This window comes from Podarcis muralis, chromosome 5 (genome assembly GCF_964188315.1).
Source record: "Podarcis muralis chromosome 5, rPodMur119.hap1.1, whole genome shotgun sequence".
Classification (NCBI taxonomy): Eukaryota; Metazoa; Chordata; class Lepidosauria; order Squamata; family Lacertidae; genus Podarcis; species Podarcis muralis.
In genome coordinates this window covers 63,391,056-63,418,842 of record NC_135659.1, presented here as the reverse complement: position 1 = coordinate 63,418,842, position 27,787 = coordinate 63,391,056, and the positions used below count along the sequence as shown (strand labels likewise).

Genomic DNA, 27,787 nt, shown 5'->3' with positions numbered 1-27,787 from the left:
ACAAGGAAGTAATTAGTCCGTAATTGATTTCTCTGGATTGCAGGCCAGTGCAGGGGGCAATAGTCTTATGAAAACTTTGTTCTCTCTGATGCTGTCATTGGTAGAAACTGACAATGTTTAGCAGTAGCTTTCAGTAGTGAAACTACAGACTGAGATAATCACTGGTCCTCTGCTTGTTGATTCCAGACACCGAGCTTCCTTTATTCATTACCTTGATATTTATACCAATGCTACTTCAAAATTTCAGAATTGTGTGACTTACCAGAGAAAGCCTCAGAGCAGTGCCAGTACTTGTAGCTATAAAAGCATCACCCAGTTAAAGACCATAGTAAAAATTAAAAAATAATAATGCCCTGTCAAATAAGTATTCTTAATGCTCTAGTTAATTCAAATTTGGTGTATAACAGAGGCAGAACAATCTCTACTTAACTTCTGACCAGAGATTATATAGAATTAGTTCAGCCTTGTAAACAGGGCCATAAAAATTACTAGCCTGCAAACAACTTTACTAGCCTGTGGGGGGCTGATGAAGCAGGCACGGAGAGCTCTGACCCTCCTCTAGCAGATCACTGCATGTTCAGCCTCCTCTTCAAGCCTGCTCACTTGCCTGCATAGAATTACCGGTACATGTGCTAGCCTGTATTCAGTACCTTGCTTGTGGCTACTAGGCAGATGCTTATGTAGAAGCCTGAGTTTGTTACATGAAAAGATTTTGGCAGGGACTGTCTTACTGTTGATCTTTGTAAGTCACTCTGGGAGCCTTTTTAGCTAAAGAGCTCTGTAAAAATGCTATAAATAGAGAGCCAGATTCAGTATCAGCCTCATTGCAGAACTGCGGGAGTAGTAACTTGGTTCTTTAGTGCCAGTGTTATAAAGTCCGGAAGTTTGCCATAGAGAATTTTGCCATAGAGAATTTACTTCATCAGGGATTAAGCTCGGCCAAATTTCAGGGAGAAAATATAATGAAGACTGGCTTGTTGGTGGCAGTTTTAGAATTTTGCATTGCACTCTAAGGGTGACGTTAGTCCCCCTCCCCTTTCCAAAACATGCTTTAGATTTTTCTCAGCTCATAAAACATACTTGGGCAGTTTAGATTTTATCAAATATTCATGCATTTTGGAGGAGGTTTGCTTTTCATTAGTTTGGTGAAATCCATTGTGTCTTTTACAGGGTCCTCATTTTAATCAACAGGAAATTATTTAAGGGCAAGTTACGCAGATTGTATAGCGCTTTATGGTGGTTCATCTTGCCACAAATGGCAAATGCATCAGGAAGGAAGTAGCTTGAAGAAGCAGAGACAGAAGGCCAAAACAGATGTGATGTGGGAAATCCTTGTTTATAAAATGCTATGTGTGTTTTAATTTATATTGATTAACTATGATTCTTTCTATTAATACCATTTAATGCTTATATAGTATTAATAAAATTAAATATATTAATAGATGTGGAGTGGATCCACCATGAGGAAGGGGGATAACTGGTAACCTCTAGGTTAGCTTTACTGAAGGCAGTTCAGAAACTTCAGCTGGTTCAGCAGCCAGGCTGCTTATAGGGACAAGATGGTGAGACTATAACACCAATCCTGTCCTGACTTCACCGGCTGCCAGTTAGTTTCCAGGCCCAATTCAGTTTGCTGGCTTTGACCTATAAAGCCTTAAATGGCTCAGGATTGCAATTCCTCAAGGATTGCCTGTCCCCATGTGAACTGACCCAGACCCTGCAATCATCATCTGAGGTCCTTCTTTGTGTGCCTCCTCCATGAGAGGTCCAGAGGGCAACACAAGAATGGGCCTTATCTTCAGTGGCCCCATGTGGAATGTTCTCCCCAGAGAGGCATTGCCTGGCAACTTCATTGCATATCTTTAGGCGCCAGGCAAACACATTCCTCTTTTCCTAGGCCTTTGGCTAATTAAACAATCTATGGCATCTTGATTGCCTAGATGGGGGATATGTGTATAAAAATCTCTGATTTAACACAACTGGGTTTAGTCTGTTTCACAAACATTTGATTCACATCCATGGCTCCACACACGTTTTGTCCTTTGCCCCATCTGCCTTGTGACCCCCCAGAGAGTTGTCCACAAGAGAAGGTCATCCTTGGGGTAAAAAGGTTCCCCATTCCTGACATAGATAATGATGTCTCCTTGTTTCAAGCATAGAATTATAGACTTGTAGAGTTGGAAGAGACCACAAGGCTCATCTAGTCCAACCCCCTGCCATGCAGGAATCTTTTGCCCAATGTGGAGCTCAAACCCACGACCCTGAAATTAAGAGTCTCATGCTCTACCGACTGAGCTATCCCAGCATCTGTGCACTACTTTCTAATTATCAACATGGTTATTATGGTAGCCCTTGCTTGTGGCAACACATTGGCCACATAGTGTGCAGGAGCAGATTAGTAGGCAAGCTCTTTCATGCCAATCTCTTAAAAGCCAATGAAGCGAAAGAGAGAGACTTCAGAGCTGAGGAACTGAGAGTTTATGCAAACCAATAAGACTAATTAAGACGGGGGCTTGCAGCACCATTGTGTTATAAGAAAGATACTGCTCCCTTTCCCATATCGGGTATCTAAGAGCCCATATAGAGTCCTTAAGTAGGTTCTCTATCGGTAGGAGAAAATAACAGAGGCCAACCAGAGAATACTGAGAAGCAAAGCAGCTAGTAAGCATGATCTTTATTAAACTGTTGCAACAGGGTCCCCCACTCCCCCCACGCAGGGTGGAAGGAGAGGAACCCAGAAAAATGGTGTGCAAGGTCTTACATAGACTTTTTGAAATTCCCTTCCCTGTAGCTGAAGACCACCCCCCAAAACATCATACATACATGGGGGGAGGCAGTCTACAGCAGAAAACCTGTCTGTCAGGATACCTGATAATGGTCAACCATTGCTCAACCTGGGCAGTCTGGCCATTCCTTTGTGATGGTAAATACTTTAGTTCCCAAATCTCTTACATAAATTGATAGTTTGCTCAGCTTAACAGATACTTGCCAGACTGTATTTGCAAAGGGAGGTGTAATGCCCCTACAGTCCAAAGACAACTGGAAAGCTTTCCCCATTTCCTTCCTCCTTGCAGAGGAATATTTGAGGTCAGTTGGGAGAGTCAAAATGACTTCAGGATTGCTCTCCTGTACTGTTTCGGACACTATACTTATGCACATGTGTTTGCCTTGTACATTTATGAACATTTCATATATATATATATATATATATATATATATATATATATATATATATGACCTTAGGATTCCTATAACAATTGCAAAGAACAATTGGCTGTGGAGTTCTCAGTAAGTACTGCAAGATGTTTCCTTTTCGCTCATTCTGAAGAGCAGTGGCTGAACAAATGGCTGGAATGGCTACTTGAACAGAATATTCTTTTCACCACTTTTTCCCACATTCCTCATTAAGCTCCCTTGAATCACTCCTCACCCTCTTTATGGGTTGTTAGTTAAAAACAACAACTCCTAGTGCTTCAGTTTATTACTTTTTGACAAGAAATGGTACCTATTTATTCTAAGTAAATGAGTCTCAATTAACTTCACTCAATCATCCCCAAATCCCGACTTGAGAGCTCTTGTGAAAGCACATACTGTTTATATGTCACACAGAGACACCAGTCAACACTCAAAAGCCCTATCAGCTCATTTGTTGAATGAGATCCTGCAACATCTGCAGCAGCCTTGTTTTGGACTACAGCTGCCATCACTCCTAGCCAACATGGCCAAGGGTCAGGGATGATGGGAGTTGTAGTCCAAAACATCTGAAGGGCCCCAGGGTAGGGAAGTTGATCTATAGTACATATTTTGCGATTGCTTGAGGTGGAGACCAAAGAGGAAATGGTTGCAAAAACTCAAATGTGTACAGTGGTACCTCGGGTTAAGTATTTAATTCATTCCGGAGGTCCGTTCTTAACCTGAAACTGTTCTTAACCTGAAGCACCACTTTAGCTAATGAGGCCTCCTGCTGCTGCCGCGCTGCCGGAGCACGGTTTCTGTTCTCAACCTGAAGCAAAGTTCTTAACCCGAGGTACTATTTCTGGGTTAGCGGAGTATGTAACCTGAAACGTATGTAACCCGAGGTACCACTGTACATGGAACTGAGACGCACATGCTAAGGATACTAAAATGGCAGGAAGAATAATCTAGGATGATTGAAATAACTGATTTCAAATGAAAATGATACCTTGTGGAGAAAATGAGTATTAGATAGACCAAAATGGGTGTTGGATATAGATCAAATGCATTTCCAGAGAAATACCACACTAAGTCCTGGTATCAATTTTGTTGCTGTTAAGTTTCCTCAAGAGCTTGGGGGGGGGGGGAGTGACAAGTAGCAACTGTTGATTTAGCACTTCCTGGCTCCTAGTATTTACTTCAGATGTTTGTTAGTTTCATAAGCAAAGTGGTTCAGTCTTTGTTTCTCTATGTTCTTGTTTGTTTGTTTGTTTGTTTGTTTGTTTGTTTGGCAAATGTATAGCCTTTTCAAAAGTTGTTCTCAAAGAAGGTTATAATTAAAGAAAAATAAAGTATCAATACAATTATAGCAATAATAAATAGAGTATTAACAGAGGCACAGAGTAGGATAGAAATGTTATATATAAATTGCAATTATGCAAAAACCCAGGCAATTATGTTAATTTACTTTTATGGCTGACTAATACAAGAAGCGTAACCAGTGGTTTTTTTAAATCCATGGCAAAACAAATGGGCAAACAATCACACCATTATGAAGCTCATCCCACTATTAAAATGAATATTGTGTTTGTAAGTGATTATTGAAAAATAGTACTGCAGATCTTCCCCTCTACATAATCAGGGACTAAATAAAGCTCCCTGCCCCCCCCCCATTGTTGCTCTGAAAGTACAACATGCAAGCATGTGTGAAAATATATTTAGCTAACTTTGGTATCCCATATTCACTAGGTTTTTGGTGCTTTGTTAGCCACAGCCTTTCATTTTCAATAGTATTTAAGCAAAGCACAGACATTATGCTGGCTCTTTGCCCAAGACTGAACTTTTCATCTCCTTTCTACAGCCATTAGAACCAAGCAATGTTCCTCTCTTTCAGCTTGATTCTGTGTGACACTAAGACCCGCCCTTTCTGCCAACCTGATGGGCTTAGTGCATTTTATTTTCATCCCAAGGGGTTTAGTTTCCATTTTTTATTTTTAATCAAAACCTTGAGCCCTTCTATAAATAAACAAACTTGCCTTCTCAGCATTTTAAAGTTGTTCTTCTCACAAAGATCTCTGTGCTGTGTGCAAAGACCTGGGGGTTGCATGTCACCAGGAGCAAGAAAAGGGATCTGAGAACAATTTTTCCTTCCAAATGAAACATTCAGACAGATGTAACATTTTCAGAAATCAGAGATTTCACTTCACTTCCTTTCCTCAAGCGAACCAGAAGGCAAAAGCAATTCCTTGACTCAACAAAGAAACATCTCACAGCAAATGCTGGCCAAGTTGTTTCTCCAATATCATCCTTGAGTTAAATTTCAAAATCTACAATATCTTTATTGGGACTTTAATTAATTCTCTGGAATTCTTAATCAGACAGGATGTTAATCCAAACAGAGAAAGTGAGGATAGAAAAAGCTGGTTTGATGTTGACTATTCTCAGTTTAGTCAGGGTCATAAGACAGAATGTGCAGGCTAATAGTGCAGGCTGTGTGTGTCTACTGAGAAACATGCTCCATCACACTTACCTCAGAGTAAGGCCCATAGGGTTGCATCCAGCAAAGCCATTCCACAAGTCAAACACCTTCTGTACTTACACCAGAACTTCCTCTTCTTCTTCTTCTGCATATCCCTCATACCACAAACCTTCCCTGAGAGTTCCCACAAACCTCCAGACCAGATCTGTTGGGTGGGTGTGCTTGTGTACATGCTTGTGGGGTTTACAATGAGTAGAGGTGGGATGCAAAGTTCCGTTGCACACGTGGAAATTGTTCAGATCTCACAATAACTTGGTTTCAACCTACTGATAGCAATATAACATGCTACCAAGCAAACATGTATAGGATTGTTTTGTGAATTGTACTGGACTCTACTAGGTGTTACGATGATTTCAGATTGCCTATAGGACTGTTGTGGAAGAGAAAAGCATAATGGTTTAGCCTCTGTTGGGGGGGAGCATAAGACCCCTTAGTTATGAAAGAATGGTATAATTGGTTTGATTGTCTAGGAGGAAATGAACACAACTCATCTTTGTTAACAGGAATTCAAATTAGAGTTAGAGGAAAATCTTAGGCCATTCCTCTTCATCAACTCTCAATGTCCATGGTAGATAGTAATTTGTATCAATGATTTCCATGAGTGAAAAACAGTGAGGCTACTTAAGTTTGAATCAGCCAGTTTATACAGCCTAACTATGTGCAGGCATGATGAGTTCATACCATTGAACTAAGAACATACTCCTGAGCACCAGTACGCATGTAGCATTTCGTTTCTTAACCACAGGATTGCAAAATCTCTCCCCACCCTCTGCATTCTGGAGCACTAATTTGAACTCCTAGTCTAACGTCAGTTAAGCGTTACTCCAGCAGTATCATTAGATATGGTTAGCGCTACCCAGGATTCCCATTTAACCCAGGTTCTGAAACCATGCTTTGAAAACCATTTTGCCCAACCTGGGGCTTGAACCCACAACTCTGAGATGAAGACTTCCATGCTCTACTGACTGAGCTATCCAGGAGTGCTGTACCAGCCCTCAAAATTGTATAGGACTGCAAGTGAACTTTCTGGAAAATAGAGGAAGAGGGTAAAATTGCATCAGAGGAAGATTACTATTATTTCCACGAAGTGTTTCTCAAATGTGGGTCTTCAGCGAATGTTGGACTACAACTCCCATCATCCCTGACCACTGGTGCTGCTAGCCAAGGATGATGGGAGTTTTAGTCCAACAACATACTTGGAGGTCCAAGTTTGAGAAACACTGGAAACAGATCAAGGCGATGTAAGCTTTTTAAAACGGTAATGAGCCAATGGGGAGTGGAGATTAGGGGGATCTTTACTTGTTGACATAAAAGAAAAATCAATAATAGTGTACATGTTAACATGAAATATTTTCCATCCACACAGTGCATCGTTGGGATCTATCCCATGTCCCCCCTGACAGCATAAATCTTCCCTTGCTGCCCGCAGCATCAGTGATTAAATAAATAAAAAATCAGCTTCCTTATGAACAAGCAGTGCTCTGATCTCCTATTCATTTATTTGCAGGCCTCATTAATATAACATCACTGCAACAAACAGCTAACGGGGGTTGTGCGGGGAGGAGTGTCAGGCTGAATAATGGAGTTGCTCTGCTGAGATAACAATTAGGTTTGGAATATACTATCAGCTAAGACAGAGACAAGAAGTGATCATGCCAGGCTGATGAACTAGCTCTGTGGATGTGCTGAGCCCCTGCTGGGCTCATCTACTGGGATGGAGCCAGCTACAAATATAACCATGGAACAAAAAGCGTATGTTATTCGTATAGCTTTGAAAGGCCACAACTTTGCAACTCTCCCCTCCCCTCTTTTGTCAGATACGGTGCTATTATGTTCAAGATGGCTTTTATTACAGGACTTGATGGGCTCATTTTTCCCCACCTGTGATTAATTGATTTTATTTATCCTCTCTTTCCTCTCTCGCTTGCTGTTCCGAGACCTTGGAATATATTATAATATGCTCAAAACAAAATTCTAAAAATATCACACACACACATACACGGCACCTGTTCTCATCCTTCTGCAGAGTATGGACTTGTGAATGTCAGTGGGATGGTGTCTGTGTTAATATGGTACATGTATCAGCACAGCAATGGCAGCTGTGTGTCAGTTATGTTTGTTTTGCTAAAGAGGTGCTGCTTGGTTTATGTGGTCCTGGTACCCACATGTTGGAATATTACCCCCTTTTGTCTTTGCAGTCTAATTATGCTGCAGAAATTGAGTTTCTGCTTAGTTGCTGTTTCTTGTATTGTATCAGTGCAACATCATGACCTGCAAGGCTATACTGGCCCATTTACCCAGTTCTATCCAGTTGTTTGTTTTGCACAGCAGACCACAGGACTGAGCTAAATTAATGATGATGGGAGGTAACTAAGAAGTAAAGGTAAAGGTAAAGGGACCCCTGACCAAAACGTCCAGTCGTGACCGACTCTGGGGTTGCGGCGCTCATCTCGCTTTATTGGCCGAGGGAGCCAGCGTACAGCTTCCGGGTTATGTGGCCAGCATGACTAAGCCACTTCTGGCGAACCAGAACAGCACACAGAAACGCCGTTTACCTTTCCGCTGGAGCGGTACCTATTTATCTACTTGCACTTTGACGTGCTTTTAAACTGTTAGGTGGGCAGGAGCAGGGACTGAGCAACGGGAGCTCACCCCGTTGCGGGGATTCAAACCGCCAACCTTCTGATCGGCAAGTCCTAGGCTCTGTGGTTTAACCCACAGCGCCACCCGCGTCCCAGCGCCACCTGCGTCCCAATTAAGAGGTACAGGAGCATAATTGAGTCATGGGCAAAGGCTGTATATAGAAGGTTTCAGGTTCAATCCCTAGAATATCCAGCTAGAGCTGGGGGTGTCTCCTGTCTGAAACCCTGAAGAGCTGCTGCCCATTAGAGTGGAGAATGGTCTGACTTATAACACATGTGTGCTTATGTAGTCTTGCTTTTCAGTTCCTCTTCTGCACCTGTCCTATAGGAAAAATGTTTTTAAAATAACTCCTGTTTCAGTTTCTGGGCAGGCAAATAAGGTTTTTCCTATTATCAGCGAAGCCTTGTGATGGGCAATTAATATTTTGGAGCTTGGATGACAGGCTTTGAGGAGAACCATTGGAGGACGTTTCCTAATATATGTTCGTCCCCATAGATACTTCTCCTGACTGACACCTTCATAATGATAATATAATACTTTGCCTTGCGTGGCTTCTTTTATCCAGTGATTGTAAAGGGCTTTAAATATCAGAAGCAGCTGGAGCATTGTGACATGCTGGCAGAGTTGGGATTAGAACTCACAAGTAGCAAATTCCAGGAGTTGGAGGTTTGTCCTAGAAACACCCTCCTTCCTTTCCTCTTTGTTGCAACGATGAATGCAGTAAGGATTACTAAGCATCTTGTGTATTAACACACCAGCTAACTAGGGACTATGCATTAATAGAAAAAGGCTCTGCATATATATCCCTATCTGGATAGGGAATTGTATATGCAGCAGGGTGCTATTCATGTGATTTCCCAGCTCAATCTAGTATTCATAGCTACTGCACACAATCTTTTTTTCTTTTTCTTTTTTAAGCTAGGATCCCAGTGATCTGCTACCTGGGGACTGGATTCAATTCCGTTCTCTCCCCCTTACCCACCAATCATCAGTACAGCTGCAGCTTTTTAAAAGGGCTCTGTGTGCACATCTCTGACTGCTGCGCACATGCTTTGCTGGATCAGAGCTGAAAAGTGAAATATAGATGATAATTACAATGATCTGGCTGTAATTTGGTTGCTGATGCTAATAACACCCCTCCCCTCACCCAGAGCAAGCATTTCTATGACATATTTAATTAACATCTTCTGACACCACTGATCTTGTGCCTTTAGCAGCCTGACACACAGAATTTTAGTTTTTTCCATCATTTATCTCTGTTCTAGGAAAAGCGCCGCCTGCTAAATTTCTGTGTGATAGGCTGCTGCTGTACCAACTTCTGATGTGTGGGAAGGATTCCAGGAGCCAGTCAAGGCTACCTCAAAGCCAGTTCCAGCTAGACGTTCCCTTCTCCACCCTCTCAGGCCTGTCCTGATTCCAGGAGGGAGAGGGAAAGAGGCAAAGGTTGTAAAGGGAAGGCTATACTCTTCCTCTTCTGTTATGACTGCCAATCTGCGTAGGCCAGCTGTGAAAGGGGGGGGGGCTGAGGTAGGCCTTCCACCATACTCCCCTTATGTTTGTTCTGAACCCCAAGGAAGCAAAGCAAATACTTTTGTGGGGAGGCTAATAGAATATCCCATTGTCATGCAACTCTCACAGGAATCCAAGATAGGTTGGTTTTCTCTGTCAAATCCCACTGATGCACACATGAATCCAAATGGACTAGCCACATGAAGGGGCAGAAAGGTGCTTTAAGAAAATAAAAATGTAGCCTATGAAAGATATGCCTACACAAATTTAGGTTTCTCCTCAAAAGCAGTGCAGCATTTTGGAGGGAAAGTGGCAAAGAAATGTTGGGAACATTTAATTCTTAAGGGCTCTTGACTCAAGTTGGGTTCTGATGGATTGGCAGGACAGAGCCACCTGTCAGATGGAAATGTGCTGTTCTTGCCTTTTAGAAGTTGGTAGGTGCAACTGTCAGGGTGTTAACTACTGCAGGAGTTGCTCAATTTCCCAGAAAACCGGCTTGTATATTGGGACTTAGAAGGAGCTACAATGGTCTTTTTGCCTCTAGGGAATGGAAGCTGAGCAAACTGTCAGTTTTTGAAGAGAGAAGCTGTGAGTAGGCCATAACCATGTCACAAAGATCACCTCAGAGCCTGCTGCTCTCCCACCCCATTTTACCAGTTGTCCTGTGGGAAGGATTTCAGAGAGAAAGAACAGGCAAAGACCACCCCAGAGCCTGATTCAATTGGACCTTCCCCTTCCCAAACCACAGAGCCATTCTACAACCACCTGCCCCGTGAGAAGGATCCTGATGAATTTTATATGTTGATCTTACTTATTGTGGCTTTTAAAGCTGTAGTTTGGTGTTCCTTAGAAGAATTTGTATCCTGAAAGGTAAAATATAAATAAATGAAAGAAATTAATTAATATTATAGGTAGAGGATTATAGTAAAAGGATAGCAACTGTGTGGCTGGTTTTATGTCAACACGGTAATGCCAAAAGAAACCTGAAGTTGGCCCCAACTCATATAATTTACCTTGAATCTACATACAAATAGGATCTAAAAGCTACTCTTTTTCTTTATAAAAAATGCTTCTAGTTTGGATACCAGAGACATGGCAGCTGGCTGGACTTTGGCCTGGTCTTGTTATGTCTAGAGAGGTCTATATAACTGGACCCTTTAAGTATTTGCTGCCTTCTGTGATTATTACTGAATTTCCCCAGCTGTAATTAATTGAATGCATCTGTTCTAACCCCGTGGCTGCATTGTGACACAGTTCCTTCAAAACTGTTCAATTAGCGGCCACTAAAATCTAGGTCGAATGGGAAGTCTGGTTCGGGTATTTTCCAGGTCAAAACATTTGGAAAACAGAAAAGCCACACTGCGTTGTTTGACATTGTAGTAAGGTTTTGTTGACTCAAGTCAGATAAGAAACGTTCCCAGTATCTAAATAAATAAATAAGTGTGTGTGTGTGTGTGTGTGTGTGTGTGTGTAAAAGCTTTGGATTTTTATGGGAGGGGCAAAGCACCTCAGTTTGTGATGCAAATGCTGCAGCAAATGCATTTTTAAAATAACATACAGATGTAAGGGAAATAACTGTCAAGAATCGTGAACCATAGTGTACGGGTGACTTGTAAACATTAGCAGCAGCAGGCCTTCAACGGTGCTTAGTATAATATAATGCAATTTGATTTTTGTATCGTGTCCTTTGTAGACACATGATGCTTTGCAAAGGAAAATGATACAAGACACACTGCAGAGTGCTAGTTACAGAAAGCAGGAGTGTAACAGACGCTACACAGTGAAGAGATTAAAGCTTTTAGTCCCAGGGCTGAATGCAGAGGGGAGGATGGGAACTAAAGCAGAGGCAAGAGAAAGAAAGGAGTGTTTTTTAGAACACAATGCAGCCCTATACATAATGGTACCTGCACAGTCAACTATATCTTGGGATGTGTTTTGCATTAATATAATATGATTTTAGACTTGCAGAATAAAGGAGCATAATATGGTTTTAGACTTGCAGAATAAAGGAGCAGAAGTGAAGTGAGAAAAATTAAGAAACGTAAGTGAGAGTGGAAAGAATTGGGTTTGGCTGTGATTTGATTGAGGGCAAGAACTGAGTGAGGAAGGCTTGCATTCAGAGAAGTCATTGGGAGTGTCTAGATCCCATCAGAACACTCCTCAGTTATTCCCAGCACCAATCAGGTGGACAGCAAGAGGAAGAAAGCACATGGTGTGATAGGAACAGCTGATGAGTGTTGTCATAGGAGCACCACTCCTCTGTTCCTAGAGCTAAGCAGTGGGAAGAGGTCCTGCATACCTCACCAAAGTTGGCCAAAGGCTGCATGTAGCCCATGGCACTCATATGTGAGCTAGAAGACCAACTTGTAGTGGGAGTGGAGAGTGAGTACACAGTGGTACTCAGGTTATAATTTGAGCACAGTGCACTGAAGTTTAGGCAATGGTGTACTGGAGATGGTTGGTGGTTGTAGATCAGTGGTGGGCAGAAGGGAGATCAGGATCTACTGGTAAATCTCTGGGTGCTTTGCAGTAGATCAGGGTTCCCAATTGCTTTATCAACAGGAACAACAAATTGACTTTCCCCACCTAAATTAGGTGTCTGCAGGCATACTTTTGTGTGAAAGGCTGGGACCTCTGTTCAGTTCTTGAACCGAAAGCAATTTCTTCAGCTCAGAATGTGCTTAGAGACAACCTGATGCTTCATTCTGACTATGTATCCTTTACATCTGGCTCTGCTGGGTAGATCTTACGGTCCTAGTGAATCTGACATGGCTGTGGTCCGCCCACCCCTGTTGTAGAGGGTACCTTTTCCTAGACTAGGAGCTGAAGTGCTTGTGGCAGAGGTGTACTATAAATAGACAGGTCATGAAGTAAACTCCCCCTTTTAGTATTTCAAAAAGACATTTAAGGAGGTGTGAATGCTTTGCTCCCTAATAAAATGTGGTATTTAACATTCAGTGCCTGTCCAAAGCGAAGCTTAATGAAGTTCTCCAAAGTAACTGTCAAGCCTTTTAAGGTTAGTAGCTTTTATAAAAGTCTATAAAAAGCCAGTCCTAAACCTCCCAGCAGACATTTCTGCCACTAACAACCAGCTGTAGCCTCCCACCAGCTTTCTTGTGTTCCACCATAGTAGGTACGGAGGTTGCCTCCCACGCCTGTAGGTTGTCAGGGCATGATTCAGAAGCTGAGATGTAGATGCTGGGCTAGGAGTGATTACGGTAAACGACACAGCCTTCTTAGCCGGACAGAATTAGTGGGTTTGCAGTGTTTAGAGTGCATGTGAAAATTGCAAGAGGAAATGCAACAACAAAGGCTAAAAGGAATGATTGGATTGCTAGTGACACTTTCTAAGGATATGTTGTGAATATCTCACATTGGTATGAATTTAACTTTCACATCTGGCCTCCCACAGCTGTGCAAGAAACAGGTGGCAATTGGCACAGCTGTTGAATTATTATATTTAAACTTATACTGGAGTTACGGTCCATTGGTGCGGGGTCATATTATATATTACATAGCCATATAAAGTACAACAGAGTAAAATAACACCTTAATTCTTAAGTTTCTACCTTCACAGTTGCTGCATGAGATCATATGGAAAGCTCTTGCTTTCTCATTTCCTCCCTTCCTTTCCCTCTCTTTGTTATCTCCCCTGCTGTTAAAATTTATTGTAACCTCCTTAGGGCAGAGATCCTACCCACCCATTTTATTTTTATTTTGCCTATGCTGCTCTATACAGCACCATGCAGATAGATGGCATTAGAGAGACAGAGAGAAGTAATAATGTTATATTCACTGGGTCTTCTCTTCCTCATATCACATGTGTGTTTACTGTTTCTTGATTATACAGTAGTGCTGCAGTGGACAAATACATGATGGTCTGGAAGGAATAAAGATTCTCTCTCTCTCTCTCTCTCTCTCACACACACACACACACACACACACACACACACCTTAACCAGATAGGAACACAAGTGCTGCAGATGTATCCTAAGATGATACCAAATACTGTGCTTGAGAGGGTTAGCTATAGTCTGTTTTATGGTCCATTTGTAAAACAAATAAACACCACACATGCATCCCAGTGAAACACGCTCAACTTTCGGGGTGATTTTTCACACCCCTTTGCAAAAGGAAGCACAACTATTTGCAGAAAGTGCCTCAAAATCTGGCCTATTCCTAGTTCATAAGATGACAGCCACAAAATTTGCCAAGCAGTAGAGGCAGTGGAAAATTATAGAAATTTCTGGGAGTCTGTTCAGTTCTTCAGTTGCTGTTGTTTTTTTTAATACTACATGCTGAAAATGTGAGAATCTCAGTTTTCCCTTCTTAATAAAATAACTTTATCACCTCTACAAATGTGGGAGAAAATTCAAATGTGGAACTATATCACAAGAGTTAGAAGCACTATACTGTAAAAACATAATATACTAGCAACTAGATGTCAATAAAGGGCTGTAAGATGTTAGTCCTTTGCTTTGTGAGTTAGCATCATATATATTTGGAGTTTGGGAATGACACCTCAATCTTTGTTAGTCTTATTATCTCTTATTAGGTGAATATGTTATTATCAGGGAATTGTAGTATAACTTACATAAAATTTATTTTCTATTGATGAACTGACTGGAGATCCACTAACCTTTACAGAAATAAATTGGCCTAAATAATCAGTTTTAGGATCCTACTTTTGACCAATGCAATTCAGGGTTCTCCAAGATACACACAAAGTAGAGAGATTCAAACTGGTCTGTTGGCGGGAGGGGAATCTAATTCTACAATCAGGAAATACCTTTATAGGACCAACAAAAATGTCGCATTAACTTTTCAGGGTTCTATGCCCCCAAACCACTAGTTAATACCACCTAATTTGACTTTTATGGACTTTTTATCTAGTACATAAGCTAAAATTGTAAGGTGAACATTTCCCCCTTTATTTACCTTCACAAGGAATCTGTGTGTTTTGCTTAAAACTGGAGACAAATTTGGATAACTGCTAGATTTTACATTTTCAAAATGGGGAATCAACCATTATTTGCTTCTTTGACCCAACAGCCCTTAGTAATGCCTGCCTGGATCCTAGCAGCATATAATCCAATTAACAGAGCAAGCCTAGCTATAGAAAGCCAATGTTAAGGTGCTAGGTCATGTGAGGAAGCTGCCAAGGGGTTTTGAAGAGGTGTAAGTCTCTCCTTGCCCTGTCCCACCCCCCACCTTTCCCCTTTTGGGGGAACAACCCTGGCTCAGCCAACTGAACCCCTGCTGAGCTGGGATGAGGGGCTTACACTAGTTGAGACCCAGTTGGAAGAGCCCAAGATCCACCAAATCCAAACTCTCTCAATCCCAAGGTTTAGATTGTGCAGTCAGTCTGCAGCGTCCTCTTACAAGCTGCCTTAAGGCTAAATGTAGGCTAGGCTTCATGCTTCAACACCAAGCCAGCTCTGTTCCCTCTATTTTGCTTAATGTTAGCCCGATGAAGAGCTCTGGAGAACTTGAGTGTTTGCTCACCATTTTGTGGCATTTACATTGGTCCTAATAAAAGTATAACTCAGCTGTGTATTTAGACTTTTCACAGTCACAGGCCATTAAGTTGTTTCTGCTACTGTAATGTTCACTGAGTATATTCAGATGGGCAGATTTCCTCATTACTCATACCTGGAAACACTGCAGATGTCTTGAACAACTTACACTTCACTGAATATTCTGTTCCAGTTAATGCTTCATTTCCAGGTATCTTTGCTTAGTAACTCATTAAATAGGCACTAATCTCCCTGCAGTGATCCTCCTTTACATTTGGACAAAAGCAGCTCTGTCCAAATCTTAAAAGGCAATTTCATGCACATTTTTAACAGTGATTTTGCACATATCTATACCAAACAGGGGGTGCATTCTTCTGGGTGTGGGTGACAGGAGGGAGAATTGCTTTTACCTGCATAATGATACCTGGTCCATAACCTTCCCCCCCCCCTCACTAAGCTTTCTGGTATACCACACCAAAGTTATTGTGATGGGGAGATATTTTTTGAATATTTAGCATTATTGAAAAAAACCAACAGATTTCATAATCCTAAGAAGATGGTGGTTTGTGTACCACAAACTAACAACAGTATATTGACAGGGATAATTAATGACAAATTGATTTCCCCAGCCCCTGCGCTCTGGTTTCATACATTACTTTAGCCACCTTATGCTCCTAAATTGTATGCTCATTTTCTAGATGGGTCACTGGGGTCTAGAAATACTGTAGTGTGCTCAAAGTTGTTGAAACAGTATTCACAATAGATGGTGGGGAGTTGTTTTTGTTTTGTTTTTTAAAGCTAAGCTTTCTACACTAACACATTTAGCTCCAATCCTTTTTTGTGTGGCCATACAGCTTTTGGTTTTCTGTGAGATATAGTTTGTTTTTATTGTTGACCCTGTGCTCTGCTTCCCTCACCAGATCCTAACAGTGTCAGGCCCACCAGAGGGAGGAACACGAGTTACAATTCGTGGTGTTAACCTGGGCCTGGATTTCTCCGAGATCGCCCACAACGTACAAGTGGCTGGTGTGGAATGTACACCATTGGAGGAGCAGTACATTATTGCCGAACAGTGAGTTGACGTGGCACCACCTGAACCTTTATGCGAGCTAAAAATCGCTTACAGCATTTAGCATAAATGCTGTTACCCCTTGCAACAAAGGGGGAAAGTACAACTGAGTATACTTATGCTAGGAGGAACAACATGGCAGGTGATTATATTTAAAAGTTGGAATCCTAATTGGTTATCTGAAGAGGATAAACCTGTAAGCCTGGGTGAGGCATTAGCGGGAAAAGTGTATAAGCTGTGACATTTGCTGCTTTAGGATTGTAATAAATGTAATAGTAATATAATGTGTAGGACCCAATGTAACCCTCTTACATGTGTAAAAAGCACTTTACTTCTCATATATTGGGATCAAATAGAATGCAATTAAATCACAAGTTGTGGGTTGGTGGGTTTTTTTAAAGATGTATTTGGCAATTACTCCAGTGTAATGTAAAATATGAAATTGTATTAAGGGTTATTGTTTATAACACAGGAGAAAGTACCAACCTGCGCTCTTCATAGAAATAGTATCTGGTGTCTTTAATGACTTTGCCATTTGAATTCATATAGAGTCTAATTCACCCCAGTAGCACTTGTGTACTTTTCCCTTGTGACCATGGGGGGTCGAGGGGGTGGTGAATGTGAACACCTCATTATGTTAAGTGCATCACCAATAAGGCATGGCTATTGTGAAGTTAAGTGACAGTTTTCACCTGGTTGAAATTATTAGACTCTCTCCACCACCACCTCATTCCAAGTCCATCTTCTGTGAACAAAGGGACAAGCATGGCTTCTCCAACTATATAGGACAGCAGAACTCCTATCAGGAATGTGCTTCCTTTAATAAGCTTTCATATTTTATACAAAGTCTCAGTGTGAATACCTTTCGACTAAAGATGTGCTCCAAGTATAGGTTATCTTAACAAAAGTTAACTTCTGTTTCTGCATATAAAACTCTGCATGTCAACAGCATGCAGGTGAAGGAATCATGGCTGTATTTTAATATTTGGTTGGGAGCCGCCCAGAGTGGCTGAGGAAATTATTATTATGGTTAGAAAGGGGTCCTGTTTCAAAACCTTCATGCACGTGCATTTTGAGGTTGTATGGTTCCACAGGCTTTTTCTCAGGGTGCAAATAGATTCCTCCTAGACAGTCTGATGCAAAACCATACTGCTTTTCTTAAGGCCAACATGACCTAAACAGCATATTGTGTGTGGCAGTAAAGAGGGCAACAACTCCGGTTAATAGTTTATGCTTAATTAACCCTGCCTCGGCGCTGAGATGATTTCTGGGGTCACCTTCCCGCATAACACCTCACACAGTTCTATATTCCTGTCATTTCCTCCTTTCGCGTTCCACAGCACTGCACAAAGGAAAGCCCCATACCTGTCAGGCCAGATTCTCGGCGAGTATAAATCAGCAGCGCTCCAAAGATCTAGGGCTGTCTTGCACCAACTAAGAACCGAGAGGCTGGAATTTCTTTCTTTCTATCTTGCGGATTAAACAACCCTTTAAAACTTTTATTAAGCATTTTGGTTCCTTCCAAGCCTGGGCTCCTGCTTTGCTAAGCAACTTTCCTGATGAGCACCTTGCAGTTTGCACTCAGCCTCCTCCCAGTTCCAATTGGAATGCGTCCTGCCGTGCTGCCGGATGCAGGCAGCCATTTGTTAAGCGTGTGAGGCAGTGACAGCAGTTTAATCCGAATAGGCCTCTGCTGGAGTCAATTCATTTATTTCACTAAGAAAAATGTCAGCTGAAAATTAGAAAATAGGCATGTAACAAAGGATGGGCCAACAACCCTTTCCCAGTGACACATGTCCTCGTGTTAGCTGCTTATTTGTTTGTTTTTGTGGAGTTTCCTATGGGGGGGGAGTCAGTATACGGAAAGGAGGAGCATGTCAGTAATTACTCATCCATGCAGCATAAGGTAAGAAAGAAAACATTAAGCATTGTTTTCACCCACTGACTAGAAGCTTTAAGAATATCCAGAGGGACAGTCTGTGGCAGGAAAGAACAACAAGGAAGAATACTGTGGCACCTTTTAAATGGACACATTTATTATGGCATAACCTTCATTGACACAGCCTGCTTCATCAGATATGTGACATAATACCCTAAATTACAGAAATATGCACACATGGTTGGGCATTTGTATGTAAACACTGAGGTCAGAAGGAAACAAAATGCAGAAAAATTCAGATAATGCTAACTGTTTACAGTAGCCATTCACACAAAAACAGTTGTTGATAACAGGCATTGGCAATCCAATTGACACATGTAGTGTGATTTTAAAAACAACAGCCTACCTCTGTCCCGATTCAGTCTGCAGGTGCTAGTATTGAACAACTTGATGCTTTGTAATTTGGCAGTTTCATATGACAAGTCTCCGTTTGATGTTCCATTGTTCAGGATTGTAACTTTAAGGTCAGTTACAGAAAGTCCTCTTTGTGTGAATAGCCATTGTTAATAACATAATTGTCATCATCTGTACTTTCTGCATTTAATTTCTTTCTAATCTCACGGTTTACAATCCCACTCCTGTCCCTAAACATTTATATTTTCCTGTAACTCAGGATAACATTCCATGTCTCAAGTGGAATGTAGCCTATGAAAGTTTATTTGTTATTTGTTAGTCTTTGCCACTGGCTTTTTGTTGTTTTTTCCTGCAACAGACTAACATGGTTACCCCTATGGAAATTAATAATAGTACAGAACTACTAAGCAAGATAAAGCTCTTTCTTGGTAAAGGCATAGAGCAAAGCACAGGGTAATATTCTCAGCTTGACTTCTCCTTTGAGTAATCAAGTTCAATGAGGTTTAGGAAGATTCTTCAGACAATCTTTCTCCCTATAGATTACTGCTATCAGTGTTCATACTTTGGAATAAACTCCTGTTAAGATTTAACACCTGGCCTATATACAAAGCAGGATGAGGTAGTAGAGTAGACCACTACTTTCGACTGCAGGTAGGAGATGCCTTTTTATTGCTTCTCCGCATAAAGGTAAAGGTAAAGGGACCCCTGACCATTAGGTCCAGTCGTGGCCGACTCTGGGGTTGCGGCGCTCATCTCGCTTTATTGGCCGAGGGAGCCGGTGTACAGCTTCCGGGTCATGTGGCCAGCATGACTAAGCCGCTTCTGGCGAACCAGAGCAGTGCACGGAAACGCTGTTTACCTTCCCTCAGGAGCAGTACCTATTTATCTACTTGCACTTTGACGTGCTTTCGAACTGCTAGATGGGCAGGAGCAGGGACCGAGCAATGGGAGCTCACCCCGTTGCGGGGATTTGAACCACCAACCTTCTGATCAGCAAGTCCTAGGCTCTGTGATTTAACCCACAGCACCACCCACGTCCCTTACCCTTATTCTCCGCATATCCTGCTGCAAATAGAAAAGTAGCATTTCTGGGAGGGAAGTTTAGCTCTCACTCTGCTCTGCAAGATTTCTGTTTACTGGGAACTGCTGCCTTTTGAAAAATACATGGAAGCATTTAAATGTAATTTCCCACTGACAAAGCTGCAGTTTAAGAGAATAAACTTTATGCTGCAACAATTCTGTATTAAAGTAGATGCTAATGATTGTAGGATATATGAAGGGGGTGGGCAGAGGAGACCTTCTTAGTCTTGTTCTCTGATGGCATGCTCCCTGAAGATTAAAGTGATGTGGGTGGAAGCAATGGATTTGACAGTGCTAGCAAATGTTGTACAGTGCAGGACAAAAAAAAAAAAATCACTCCTGCTTTGGTGAAGGCAGTGCATTCAAATGGTTGCACCAGGAGATTCTGCTCCTAGCTCTAACTCACCTTGGGCAAATCACTAAATTACTAAGTGCCTTAGTTGCCTCCTCTCGAAAATCAGCATAGCTATATTTATCTATTGTTCTTGCCTGTGGTGGCGTGGGTGGCCTAGTGCTTGAAAAGTACCTTTAGATCCTGGGATAAAAGATTCTATAGAAGAGCAAAGTAACATTATTATTACAGTAATAGCTTGAGGCCGTGTACTAATGCCATCATAAGCTGTAGTAGGAATGGGTTTGCACAGCCATTACACGTTATAAACTGTAATATTCTGTTTTATTTTTAGGAGAAGGGATGGGGGATTATTGAAATTATCCTCTTTTGATGGTGGCATGAAACCCTGATTTTATAATCGCAATTCTAATTAGAGCTCTCAAGCTTTCAAAGATTGTTAACATCATTAAAACATTTATCCTGGGCAGATAACAGCAAGTGTTGGCTGCCTTTTCAATAGGAGTCCAGATAAAAGGGCGCTCTTAAGGGTTCTGTGGGCAGAATGAATCCTGAGACTGTAATGATTTGCCATGTTCTAGGCATGCTATCTATCAGCCGGCAATTAGGTTAATATTGGTTAAAGGGCCACTTAACCTAGTAATCGGCTCCCTTTGGCTCTTCTGAGAGCGTCAGGTTTTTTAACATGATACCTGTAGCTTTGGCCTGGATTAGGATTTCTATTTCGGATTAGGTTGACCATAGCAATTAATATCCCATCTTTAATTTCTTACTTGCCTGTGGGTGTCATAACTGTGCATTATTATTCAAAGGTATAAATTCTGCCTCTGAAATGGAAGAATGAAAAGGTAGCTTCAACTAAAGGCTGCTAAAAGGAATGGAATCTCACTCCATGGAAAACACAAGTTGTGTTTTTTCAGAGACACCAAAGGTAGCAAAATTTAGAGCAATGCTTTCTTATGTGGTTTTGAGACCAGTGGAATGTTCGAAGTACCTTTACTTCAGAGTAAATTTGGATAGGGTTTTGAAAAACTGTGAGAAACTACACGGTTTGTATATTTTCATCAAGAGCATTATATAATGCATTTTCCCAGAAGTACCTGTCTTGTCCATGGGTACTTAGAAATCATAGAATTGTAGAGTTGGAAGGGACCTTGAGGAACATCTAGTCCAACCCCCTGCAATGCACAAATATGCAGCTGTCCTATACGGGGATCAAACCTGCATCCTTGGATGGATGTGATGTTTGCATAGGGGTTATGTTTGAAAAATCAAACGTGTAGACCCAAACCACATGATGGTTAACCTACATTAAATACAGAAAACAACCATGCAAAATTTGCAATCTAAATATGGGCAGCTATAAATTTGGAGGAGGGACAGACATACCAGGGGCGGGTGCAATCCTGCTAACCCATCACAGAGTTTTTGTCAATTCATCTAAATCAGCTCATTTACCATATGCATGCTCAACTAGATTTCAGAAGCTCTGTAGGGTGTGGCATGGTGAATTTAGGATAGGTTGCAAGGTAAGTGGAGGTTAAACAATCACAGAAGTGTCCTTAATGTATCTAATTCACACAAAAATAATGCTGATAATACAGTTTTAAAACACATCATTCTTTATGTCAAATTAAATCAGCATTCAAATATTCTTGAGAAGAAGGGGAATTTGTGGGAGATTCTTTACCTCCAGTAGGTTTTTATTCTGTTTATATACTGTGACCAAAATGAATCCCACTGAGTTTAGTGCGTAAGCTTGGAGAAGGAAGAAGCTCTATTTTGATCAGAGTGAAAGAGAGAGGCACGCACATAATCCATGATTAAGATGATGATAGAGAAGACCATACAAAGGATTTAGGAATACAGGACAACTGCTATGATTCTCCAAGGGCAACAACTCTTTGAGGAGCTTGTGTTGCTGTGATGTGCAGCGATAGCGGATCTCACATTTGGTAGCATTTACGTGTTTAATGTTAAGCCTCTTTCAAAGATTCTGTCTAAAGTGTCTCTTTGTGGTTTATTTAAGTTTCTTTGTGGAAGGAGATTTTACTAAGGCTGCAGAAAATGGTAGGATGGTATAGGGTGCTGTTGTTATTGTGCTTTCACAGAATGAGCTGCCATCAGTACAGCAAGCAGGGGTGTTGCAAGAAATCAAGTGGGTCTCTCTCTAGTGAGCCAGTGTGGTGTAGTGGTTAAGAGCGGTAGTCTCATAATCTGGGGAACCGGGTTCGCGTCTCCGCTCCTCCACATGCAGCTGCTGGGTGACCTTGGGCCAGTCACACTTCTTTGAAGTCTCTCAGCCCCACTCACCTCACAGAGTGTTTGTTGTGGGGGAGGAAGGGAAAGGAGAATGTTAGCCGCTTTGAGACTCCTGAAGGGGAGTGAAAGGCGGGATATCAAATCCAAACTCCTCCTCCTCTTCTTCTTCTTCTTCTTCTTCTTCTTCTTCTTCTTCTTCTTCTTCTTCTTCTTCTTCTTCTTTTCTCTCTCTCTCTCTCTCTCTCTCTCTCTCTCTCTCACACACACACACACACACACACACAAATCTGGTATATCTGGTAGTATAACCACCCCCACTTTAGCTGTAGATCCACCCACTCAGTTGTATGGCACAACATGTGATACATTCTTCACTGTGGGTTACCACCCTTTTTCATTACTTTGAATCCCAACTCACCCTCATTTCCAATACAAGCTCAGATTTTGTCAGCAGCCCTATTTTAAGGAGCGTCTCATCCTGTTTCAGCCTGATAATGGACGGCCAAAATAATAGCAAAGAAAATATAAAGGAGACAGAAAGAGACGTACATGTACTAGTTGTCTGTTATGCTCCCCTTCAATCAGGGCCGGATTTAGGTTTGATGAGGCCCTAAGCCAGGCATAGGCAAACTCGACCCTCCAGATGTTTTGGGACTACAACTCCCACCATCCCTTACCACTGGTCCTGTTAGCTAGGGATGGTGGGAGTTTTAGTCCCAAAACATATGGAGGACCGAGTTTGCCTATGCCTGCCCTACGCTCCTGAAGGTAATGGGGCCCTTTATATGTCCTGTTGTCCTTTGTCAACAACAAATTGTTGCTATTTTTTGTGTTGAATATATGCTATATGGTAATTTATGGACCTAATAGGTATCTAAAGCCATTTGCACATAACAAAATATGTATTTTATCAAAGTAATTGAAGTGAAATACAATTAAGAAGAAATATATAAATAGTGAAATTTTGGGGGGGTGGGGCCAAGAGAGTGGGGCCTTAAGCTATAGCTTGTTTAGCTTATACGTAAATCCAGCAGTGCCTTCAATGCATTCACTCCATTCAGTCAGTCATTGTGGCTGGTCCCACACCACATCCCTGCATATATTCTAGTCCCCATCCCACCCCAATCTCTGGTTTTTTGGAGGGGGGCATAAGAATGGTTCTTGATCGCATGTACAGTTGTGCACAGGGTCCATTTGTGCATAATGCCTGTTGTATGAAAAGTGGGACCAGCAGTCACAATTATCTCCTTCGTGCATTGATTGAACATGTGGAGAGAGAAGAGTAGCTGTTTTATCTGTGAATATTATATCATTGTGCCAATGTTATGTTCCACCTGCCTCATGCTCTCAACACTATCGGAGCATTCTCTTGTGATCAACTTGCAGAGTTTATCGTACCCCATTGGTGTATGTGTGCCTGTTGTTCATTAAACTGTGACCTGCAATGAGAGCCATTCCGTTAATGAACTCATCTTTTAATTCAAGGACTTCACACTTTCTCTTCTATAGGCTAATATATTTGCCATTTGTGCTTTGCTTAGCACTCAAGTTTACAGCTTGCAATAATTGTAACTAATTTTGACTTTCTCCCCTTTGAATTACTGCATGGCAAAAGGAAAAAAGAAAGACTCTATCATTAGCTCATTCAGAAAATGAGAGAATCAAGGTTGAAAATGATGGGGCTGGGAACGCAGCTAGGTACAACTTCCTTTCTTTTTCTAGGACTCACTATGGATTTTACATTTTCAGAATTGTGTGTGAGATGGGACAGGCTGAGCCTGACATCAGTTCCGGCCCTGCACTTCTCTGCATCGGAGAGTGCAAGTCAGAATTTGTGGCCAAGTCTGCACAGCATTACACATTTGTGGTAAGTACCAGTGCATTCAAATTCCTACCAGATACAAAAAGAGTCATTTCCACCTCTTACAAATTAATGTTTACTGGGGATACAGAATTTTTCCAAAGGTCTATAAATGGTTTATTATCCATGCTTTGATGATGATCCAGCAAATGTTTAGTTGATAAACTGTAATCATGTTTAGCATACCAGCTATCACATACCCTCCAAAATTTCTCCGATGAAAACAGGGATGTCCCATTCCATAATTATAATTTTACTATTTATAGCCCACACATTTTACTGGGTTGCCCCAGCCACTCTGGGCAGCTTCCAACATATATAAAAACATTAAACATTTTTTTTTAAACTTCCCTATACAGGATTGCCTTCAGGCGGCTCAGGGGTCAGATAACTCCATACCTTCCAACATTTCTCCAATGAAAATAGGGACGCCCTAAGGAAAAGTGGGACATTCCAGGATCAAATCAGAAACCAGGATGGCTTCTCTAAATCAGGGATGTCCCTGGAAAATAGGGACACTTGGAGGGTCTGCTATCAGGATATGATTGATCATTTGCTTTTGCATTACTGTCATCTTATTAACATGGATATGTCTTCCTCGACTTCTTCTCAGCTTGGTCTCAGTTTAGTAAAGTAGTATTTGAAAGCATATCACAATAAATTAAATGTGGCTTCATTGCAGTGCCAGTGACCGTCCCCAAATTGCAACTTCATGTGATAAGTTGTTAAGAAATGTAAAGTCTGTTGTGTGAGAGGGCTGTGGAGAAGTGTTTTCTAGTGACCAGCACATGGAGGGGGGGACATCATATTTGAGCTCGCCATTAAGATTTAACGTGTAACAACTCCTTTTGTATTTTGACAGAATAGTTTTATATATTCATTTTATTACTTTTCTACTTTCCCCCCTTTATCACCCAGGCACATAATGATACCTGGGCTTTGTTTCTTTAGACAGCCATGTACTCTTCACCTGCTTGAATGATAAAAAAAGAGCAGTCATGAGTTTATACATTCCTACTTAATACCGAAGGCCTTCAAATTCCCTATGTATTTGTCCATTGTATTATAGGAGAAGCAATTTTCCTCCCACCTGTCATGCAAGGCTTTGCATTTCTAGAGCAGCGTTTCGGCATCTGGGGTCTCCAGCTGTTTTTGAACTACAGTTCCCATCATCCCAGACAACTGGTCCTGCTATCTAGGGATGATGGGAGTTGTAGTCCAACAACAGTTGGAGAGCCAAGTTTGGGAAACGCTGTTCTAGAGGTTGTGTAAATCACGGGGAAATGAAGAAGAATTAAACGAAGACTTATTCAGGGGTGAGAGAAGCAGTGGATAAAAATACAGTGGTACCTTGGGTTGAGTACTTAATTCGTTCCGGAGGTCCGTTCTTAACCTGAAACTGTTCTTAACCTGAAGCACCACTTTAGCTAATGGGGCCTCCTGCTGCTGCCACACCGCTGGAGCACAATTTCTGTTCTCATCCTGAAGCAAAGTTCTTAACCTGAAGCACTATTTCTGGGTTAGCGGAGTCTGTAACCTGAAGCGTATGTAACCCAAGGTACTACTGTAGTAGAAAGAAATATAATTTCCAGCATATAAAAAAGAATCATGGAACAACTTTCTCCCTAATGACTACACTATTCTATACAATAAAAAGATGTTAACTAAAATTGGGATTTAGTACTTAAACGTTACAGTCCACATTGTATAAAGGAAACTCAGTTCTGATCCAGACTAACAGTGTGTCCATGAAGCCCTCTGTTAAGCCTGACTTAAGCCTGCTTAAAGTGGTTTACAAATAAAAAGGAAAATTAATAATTCAACCATTAAAACACAAATTAACAAACTAAAGGTAATGTGGGGCCCTAACATCAACCACTTAATAACCTTGATTGTATCTAGTGATTAATTCGTGGGCCAAATGTTTTGTCAAACTTAAATCTCTCATTGCCCCTAGACTGCTTATTATCAGTTTATGTGTTATGCTTATATTGTTACATACATAACAGTGTATGTATTATGCTTACACTATTGCCTTGTAAAATCATGTTATATCCTCACCCAAAACTAAGGCTGACTCTTACCGCTTACAGGTATCTTCTGTGCCAAAGTGTGTCTTTGCAATGTGAGTTTGCAATACTTTTGATATCTCCCTCCCTCTTTGTCATCCTGCCGAGGATGCATAATTCTTTCTCTCCCCACGCCCTACTTTCACAATGGAAAGAATAATGAGAACACTTATTACTCTGGAATTTAATTAATAGAATTAATCTATGGAGTTGCCTCTTTCTATTATGTTACACATGCATTCAGAACACTATGGAATAGTTTTGTGTAGCTGCCAAAAACAAGGTTTTCTTGTACTGCTTACGCTGAAAAGTAAAGATTTCTGTCTCTTCTATCTCTCTCCTCAATCCTCCCCCACTTTCTTTTGCATCTTTGCTTGATTTACAATGGTATTTCTCCATTTAGGTAGCAAATGGATGCTAATTCAATAGAGGTTCCATTTATCTGCTTAATCCAGAGTTCCTCATTGCAGCCTTCCATTCCTGAAGCGATCATTGCACTCTTCTGTTATTTAATTATCAACCATTTTGTTCATATGATTGCAAGTCACACCTGGGGCTTTTCTGCATTCCCCCTTTTGCCTAAACAAGGCATTTTATCCAGCCTCATTGATTTTGTGTTGACTGCATGCTAGTGCTTACCAATTGTCCACAATTTGTATAGTAATTGATAGATGAGTCAGTTAGCACCTGCCTTCCCATCACTGTTATGAGCAACATACTAGAATGGAAACTTAATTTAGTGGTGGCACAATATTACTTTAATGGTGGCACATGAACAGCTTGCAGAAGACAAGGAGTCAAGAGATCAGAGTTAGCAGAAAACATTTAATTATTTTTATTTACTTATTATATTTTATTTTATTATGCCTTATAATTTTATTACTAAAACACCAAGGCAGTGGTGGAATTGCTTTGGTGACATCTTGGTGCATTTGGTGCTGCACCAAGAAAGCTATATGTAATGTGATGGGGGAGAGCCCTTCATTGAGGAAGCACACAGTCTTCCTTAAGCCTAAAGAAATCCTGCTAAAGCCTAAAGAAATATGCACCCACGGGTGCTAGAGATGAACCAAGCCATAACTTTAAAGCCTGCCTCAGATGCTAAGGACAAAATTGTTTAAAGAGCTTAAGGCCTGCTTTTGAAGATACTTTCAGGCATATTTTTGAACTGAGAGGCCTTGCTTGTTGATAAACATAGAAGTTTTACTCAGAGTAGACCTGTTTAATGGACCTAACTTAGTCATGTAACTTAATTTTAATGGGTCTCTTCTTAGTAAGCCTTAGTTGAAAACCATCCATAGCAGGGGTCAGCAACCTTTTTCAGCCGTGGGCTGGCCATTGTCCCTCAGACCATGTGGTGGGCCGGACTATATATATATTTTTGGGGGGGAGGGGGGGAATATGAATGAATTCCAATGCC

General features: G+C 41.2%; 1 protein-coding gene across 2 annotated transcripts in view; it reads left to right on the top strand.

Moving 5' to 3' along the window:
• PLXNA2 (plexin A2) overlaps positions 1-27,787 on the top strand; it is a 398,388-nt gene that overhangs the window by 277,694 nt on the left and 92,907 nt on the right. For both annotated transcript variants that reach the window (XM_028734447.2, XM_028734448.2), the window contains exons 13-14: positions 16,302-16,453; positions 24,187-24,304. In XM_028734447.2, coding sequence (XP_028590280.2) covers positions 16,302-16,453; positions 24,187-24,304 — 270 coding nt within the window. The remainder of the gene's footprint in view (positions 1-16,301; positions 16,454-24,186; positions 24,305-27,787) is intronic.